Source organism: Talpa europaea (assembly GCF_964194135.1).
Source record: "Talpa europaea genome assembly, chromosome: 16".
Lineage (NCBI taxonomy): Eukaryota > Metazoa > Chordata > Mammalia > Eulipotyphla > Talpidae > Talpa > Talpa europaea.
The window spans coordinates 37,363,223-37,369,322 of record NC_140084.1 but is presented as its reverse complement, the minus strand read 5'-3'; the positions used below and the strand labels follow the sequence as shown (position 1 = coordinate 37,369,322).

Below are 6,100 nucleotides of genomic sequence, written 5' to 3'. Positions count from 1 at the left end.
CTACGTGGTCCATGTGCAGCCCTTCCCTTTCTGATTCATTCACTCAGCCATTTAGCCAACAGATACCGAGTGCCTGCTGTGTGTGCGAATAAAGAAGCCAATGATGAAAAACTCACCATGTCTTATGCAAAAGCAGAGGGACTTAGAGCAGTGCGGGCCGGGAGTCTTCTGGGTACCCTCTACACATCACCCCGAAACACACCCCCCTCCCCCACCCTCACTCCCAATTGGGCTGATAATATGTGGCGGTGGCTAAGGAGGGGTCGAGATAAGACAGGCAGGCGGGTCGCCCACCTGGGTCTGGTCAGCTCCGGGGCCCTCAGGACTTGGCATCCAGAAAACTGGCTTGTGTTCTCCCTCACCCTGTAACAGGGGGGTCCCCAGGAAAGGGGGAGGTTCCAGGTTCCCTGCCCTACCCAAGGGAGGGTGGAGCTGAGCAGGGAGAGAAGAAGCTGCAGAGGAGACTGAGGAAGGAAGGAAGCAGGATGGAGCCAGAAGGAGACCTGGAGGAGGCGCATGGAGCCTAGAGACACGTGAAGAAACTGCGCTTGTCTTTTGGTCGTGGACGGGGTGACACAGATGTGGGTGAGGCCCGAGGGGAGGTGACCATGGCAGCTTTTATCTTGATTTTCATTTTTCTCTTTTCCTTACGGGCTTGTCTGGTAGTTTCTGACCCTTTTCTGTGGGTCCCCACTGGAAGATGCTTGAGACTTGGGGCAGGCTTTGGGGCCTTGCTCTGGGCCGATCCCATTTGGATGGAGTTTTACCCACGAGGGGACGGGTAACTTTGGGTGCTTCATTTAGAAACTAGACTCTTTGCCTTTCCTGTATCGTTTCCTAGTTGTATTAAAGTTCCTTCCCATTAAAGTCTCATGTTTTGTGTTGATGCGGCGGATGGCAGAACCCTATATAGAACAGGCAGGTTTGCGGGGTCTGGGCGGCCCCTCCCCCTGCCCTGTAACAACCCCTCCTACCCCGAGAGGCCTCAGCGGGGAAGCCCCTGGGGAGGGTCGTGCCTGGCCGAGAACCAGGCCACAGGCGGCCCGGGGACCAGTCTTCCCGCACCTCAAGTTCTCTAAACAATCGGGGTCACCTGGACTTGGAGGGGGGTGTCCAGAGGCCGGGAGCACCCACGTGCACGCCCCACCCGCTCGGCGCCGGCGCAGAAGCGCAGCCCACGTGGCCCGGAGGCCCCGCCCCGAGCCCGCCCCGGGGGCGTGGCCAGAGGCGGAAGCGCCTCCGAGATGGCGGCGCAGGCGAAGCGCCGGCGGGTAAGTGGCCCGCGGCCCGCGCTCGGGGCGCCGGCCTCCCCCGCGCCCGGCCCCCTCGCGCCGCCCCGCGCCCCCCCCGCGGGCCCCCGCCTCCTCCAGCTCCCCCCGGCGGGGCCTCGCCACTGCGCTCGATCGTCCTAGGTGGCCGGGCCCGTGCGCGGGGCCGACGCGGACGCGGACGCGGCCGCGGACCCGGACCCGGTGTCCGGCTTCCTGAGCTGGTGCGGGCAGGTGGGGCTGGAGCTGAGTCCCAAGGTGAGTGGAGGGCGGGCGGCGGGTGGAGGAAGACGCGTGCGGGAGGGGCCGACTCTCACGGCGGCTTCCCGGCAGGTGGCGGTGAGCCGGCAGGGCACGGTGGCCGGCTACGGCATGGTGGCCCGGGAGAGCGTGCAGCCCGGGGAGCTGCTGTTCGCGGTGCCGCGGGCCGCGCTCCTGTCGCAGCACACCTGCTCAATCGGCGGCCTGCTGGAGCGAGGTGGGCCCGCCGCGGGGCTGGGAGTCGGGGGGCGCCGAGCGGGCGCGCGGCTGCGCCCCGCGGGGCGCTCACCTCTGGGTGTCCCTCAGAGCGAGACGCGCTGCAGAGCCAGTCTGGCTGGGTGCCGCTGCTGCTGGCGCTGCTCCACGAGCTGCAGGCGCCGACGTCGCCCTGGAGCCCCTACTTTGCGCTCTGGCCCGAGCTGGGCCGCCTGGAGCACCCGATGTTCTGGTGAGGACCCTCTCGGAGGGACTTGGGGGCGCCCGCCCAGCCGCCTGTAGTGACGCCTGCCCCGGCAGTGTGAAGGGAACCTGCATGGGGTGTCACTGCAGGCCGGAGGAGGAGCGCCGGCGTTTGCTGCAGGGCACAGGCGTCCCTGAGGCCGTGGAGAAGGACTTGGACAACATCCGCAGCGAGTACAACTCCATCGTGCTGCCCTTCATGGAAGCCCACCCTGAGCTTTTCAGCCCCAGGGTTCGCTCCCTGGAACTCTACCGGCAGCTGGTGGCTCTTGTGATGGCCTACAGGTGAGCGAGCAGAAAAGGGCCTTTTTCTTAGAGGGACAAGAGGGGAAAATACAGTGAACCCCACCCCCAGTCTCCCACCCAGCCCTGGACTTCAGCCAAGTTCTCTCTGTGGCAGTTTTCAGGAACCACTGGAGGAAGAGGACGACGACAAGGAGCCCAACCCCCCTCTGATGGTGCCCGCTGCAGACATACTAAACCACGTGGCCCATCACAACGCCAATCTAGAATACTCTCCAGTGAGTGGGTCCCCTGCAGTTCTTGTTAAGTGCTTTGGGCATTTCATTCAAACCAGTGTCGTTTATGTTGCCCTCGCAGTTGGGCTGAATACTAGACCTCGTCCTCTTGTTAAAAACGAGGTGGTTAGAGCCTCCTGTATGTACTTTGCATATTCTAGTGACAGTTTGGACATGAAACATGTCAGAGCTTTCAAAGCAGGTTGTGGTTAATCTTCTGATAAAACTATACACTGCCATTTAGTCGGTGGAAGAGGTCAGCTGTTATTTTGTGCCAATAAGCCAAGATGGTGTTGGGACACTGGACAGCAGAGGGGAATAGCTCAGTCCTTTTCTGGAGGAGAGGGATGTTCCCAGGCCAGTGGTTAGAGATGACCTCAGGGATTGTTTGCTTTGTGGGAAGTTGCAAGATCAGAATTAAAAATTAGGAGATGGCTGTTATTTTTGCCTTTCCTAGTTTGATCTGGGTTTATTTTTAAAAACAAGCAACTTTTTTCAGTGCTGAAGAAAACTAAGCAGAGGGACTGACCTAGGAAAGGACGAAGGCTGACCTTGGCTACCCCCACTACAGCGCAGGGTCTCCCAGGATGCTGGTGGACAGAGGGCCAGTCCCATCACAACACACCTGTGAGACTAAGAGGGACTTTACAGAGGGTCAGCCTGGGAAGAGCCTGACTCATGTCTCTCTTCTATCCCAGGATTGTCTTCGGATGGTGGCCACTCAGCCCATTCCTAAAGGCCATGAGATTTTCAACACTTATGGTCAAATGGCTAACTGGCAACTGATTCATATGTACGGTTTTGTTGAACCATATCCTGACAACACGGACGACACAGCTGACATTCAGATGGTGACAGTCCGTGAAGCAGCGTTACAGGGTAACTCAACCTTGGGCCATGGTGAACCTGTCCCATCTCACTGTGCTCTTCTGTGTATCAGTCGCCCCCTTTGTGGGATTAGGTGGGAGAAATGAGTGTTTGGCTGTACTGAGACTTTCACAGACTTTTCTACCCACAGGAATAAAGGTGGAAGCCGAAAGGCTTCTACTGTATGAACGCTGGGATTTCCTATGCAAACTGGAGATGGTAGGGGAAGAAGGGGCTTTCGTGATTGGGCGGAAGGAGGTGCTGACTGAAGAGGAACTGACCACCACTCTCAAGGTAAAGGGCTGAGAGTCATCATTTAACACTGAAAATAGCTTTAAGCATTTCCACTGAGATAAAGCTAGCAAGAGAGGAAGGGGTCATGGAAGAAGACTGCCAATAGGCTGGTTTCTCTAAATCAGTTTCAGGGATACAAATAGCTCATCGTAATTAAAGGAGCCTATGTTTGCATCCAGGTACTGTGCATGCCCGCTGAGGACTTCAGAGAGTTTAAAGACCAGGATGGGTGGGAAGATGATAAAAGCGAAGAGGACAGCCTGGCAATCACAAATATTCCCAAGCTCAAAGCATCATGGAGACAGCTCCTTCGGGACAGTGTTCTGTTGACCTTGAAAACCTATGCCACAGACTTAAAAACTGAGCAAGATTTACTTGGTAACAAAGAGGTATACACCAAACTCAGCTGGAGGGAACAACAAGCTTTACAGGTTCGTTATGGCCAGAAGATGATCTTACACCAGTTATTGGAATTGACAAGTTAATAGACTCCCTATTGCCTGAAGGAACATCCACAAGAAGAGCTTTATTCTAAACTGGTATTACCCACAGATGCTTGAAAAGAAAACTTGGATTGTTTGCTTCTTATTAAATGCCAAAAGGAAAAGCAGCAAAGGTGTTGTGCTAGTAGTAACACTAAGGTAAGGTTCTCATGTGGAATGATGGGGATCAGCACACTTGGGAATTATTTCTAACTGTCATTAAGACCAATACATTTGTAGTTATTTGGTGTCTTGATCAAAGGCAGCAGGAACATGATAGTAGTTAAGTCTGGCAGTCAGTCTAGTGTTTAATAACATGGACTCAAAGTAGACCTACTTCAAATCCTGGTCTATTTTGAGCAAGTTTCTTTAACTTCAATTTTTATTTTTTTGCTTTTAGAGGATTTAATAAGCTGTTTATAACTGGTACTCAGCAACTATTTTAATTCCACAGCAGTTGGAATTGGTTGTACATGGTACAACTCACCATTCAGGAAAGAAACCAATGACATTCAAGCCCCATTCACAGTAAGACTTCTATTTAATATGTCCTCTGTGGCCATAAAACTTGCCAGTCATTAAAGGTAAGGCATGAAGTTTAAATACATTCAAACTTCTCTTATCAAAAACATAACGTCAAGAATTCTAACAAAAATAGGTACTTTATAATTCTGTTTAATTATAATTAGACAGAATTATATAATTGCTCTAACAATTTTCTGTTAAAGGGGAACAGGAAGAAACACTATGCAAAAATCCTTTCTAAATGCCAGATTAGTAAGGGGAAAGACCAATCATTCAACAAAAAAGTTGTTGTTTCCCCTATGGCCCTGGGGCTCTGTGGTCCACTTTCCTCCTCACCACCAGCACTGGCTGCTGCGACTGAGAAAGGCACAGTGGACTCAGGCATACATGTCAGGACTTTAATGTTGAGCTACAGTGTGCACACATACAAGTAGTAGGGGAGCTAAAGCCCAGGAACTAGAACGGCTACAAAAGACCAATTTTTACAAAAACATTCAAGATCCTTACAAAAGGGGGTAGCTATGTTGGTCCTTTTGATTTTCTTCTTGTTCCACTTAGCCTGTATGGCCATTCACTGGGATAATGGGGGAAGGCAATTCATATGATTTGGTTTCATTTTCCCCACGATTTCCCACAAACATCAGAAGAGATGAGGAGGCTTTAAGCATGATTCCCTTTTTAAGAACTGTCACAAGGGCCTGTGGTGTTTCGATAAAATATCTTCCCAGTAATGAGCCTTCAATTTAGTAAAGAGGCAAAACCAACCCAAGGGATCTGAATTTCAAGCTTTTCCCCACATTCCTTGGCATACCAAATTCTAGAATAGCCACAATTGTGAAAACTTCAAGTCCCTTGTCCACATTAGAAAAGCTGTATTACTGACTTTTTGGCTGATGTTTGGGATAACAGGAATGTCAGAACACATGGAGCTAGGACCTCAGACCAAGTGCATGGCATCAAGCAGCCTCTTCAATTACAAGTTGGGGAGGTACCAGTTCATCAAGAAGTTCCAGACAAAGGTTTTCTCTTTTATATATTTACACAAGTTCAAAATTATATTCACAGCATCTAAATTTGGCTGAGTCAAAAAATGCATTAAACTTTGGAAGGTATCCAGACAGACAGGAAGCTGACCCCAACAGCATTTGGGGCGGATACCCAAGAACCAAAGGGCTGGGAGAGTCAGGAAGAGCTGAAAGGAATCTTCAGCCAGTTTATGAACTTGGTACAGGCTGACACATTTACGGAGATGCGGTTCCATCTAACTGGCACCTGTCCCTTCCATTACTTGCTGCGCCTGCTTCTGTCCCATGCAGCACTGTGCAACCGACTGGAATAGCCTAGAGAGAAGGGAAACAGTCAGTCTGTGAGGCACATTCAGCTGGTTACTGCTGGTTACATTCTGGTTACTGCTGTCTTCTTAATC

At 52.0% G+C, this 6,100-nt stretch overlaps 2 protein-coding genes across 6 annotated transcripts in view; one reads left to right on the top strand and one right to left on the bottom strand.

Annotated features, from left to right (window-relative positions):
- Window positions 1–1,244: 1,244 nt before the first annotated feature.
- Window positions 1,245–4,152, top strand: SETD6 (SET domain containing 6, protein lysine methyltransferase; the record flags this gene model as incomplete). The annotated part of the gene is given in 10 exon segments (XM_084256723.1): window positions 1,245–1,356; window positions 1,359–1,414; window positions 1,416–1,526; window positions 1,602–1,746; window positions 1,836–1,977; window positions 2,079–2,273; window positions 2,389–2,509; window positions 3,205–3,385; window positions 3,525–3,667; window positions 3,847–4,152. Coding segments are annotated over 10 exon segments (1,512 nt in total).
- Window positions 4,153–5,935: 1,783 nt separating this feature from the next.
- The window catches only part of CNOT1 (CCR4-NOT transcription complex subunit 1), a gene marked incomplete at both ends in the record, with an annotated part of 68,488 nt that continues 68,323 nt past the window's right edge, over window positions 5,936–6,100 (bottom strand). For all 5 annotated transcript variants that reach the window (XM_084256661.1, XM_084256662.1, XM_084256664.1 and 2 more), the window contains one exon: window positions 5,936–6,014. In XM_084256661.1, coding sequence (XP_084112787.1) covers window positions 5,936–6,014 — 79 coding nt within the window. The remainder of the gene's footprint in view (window positions 6,015–6,100) is intronic.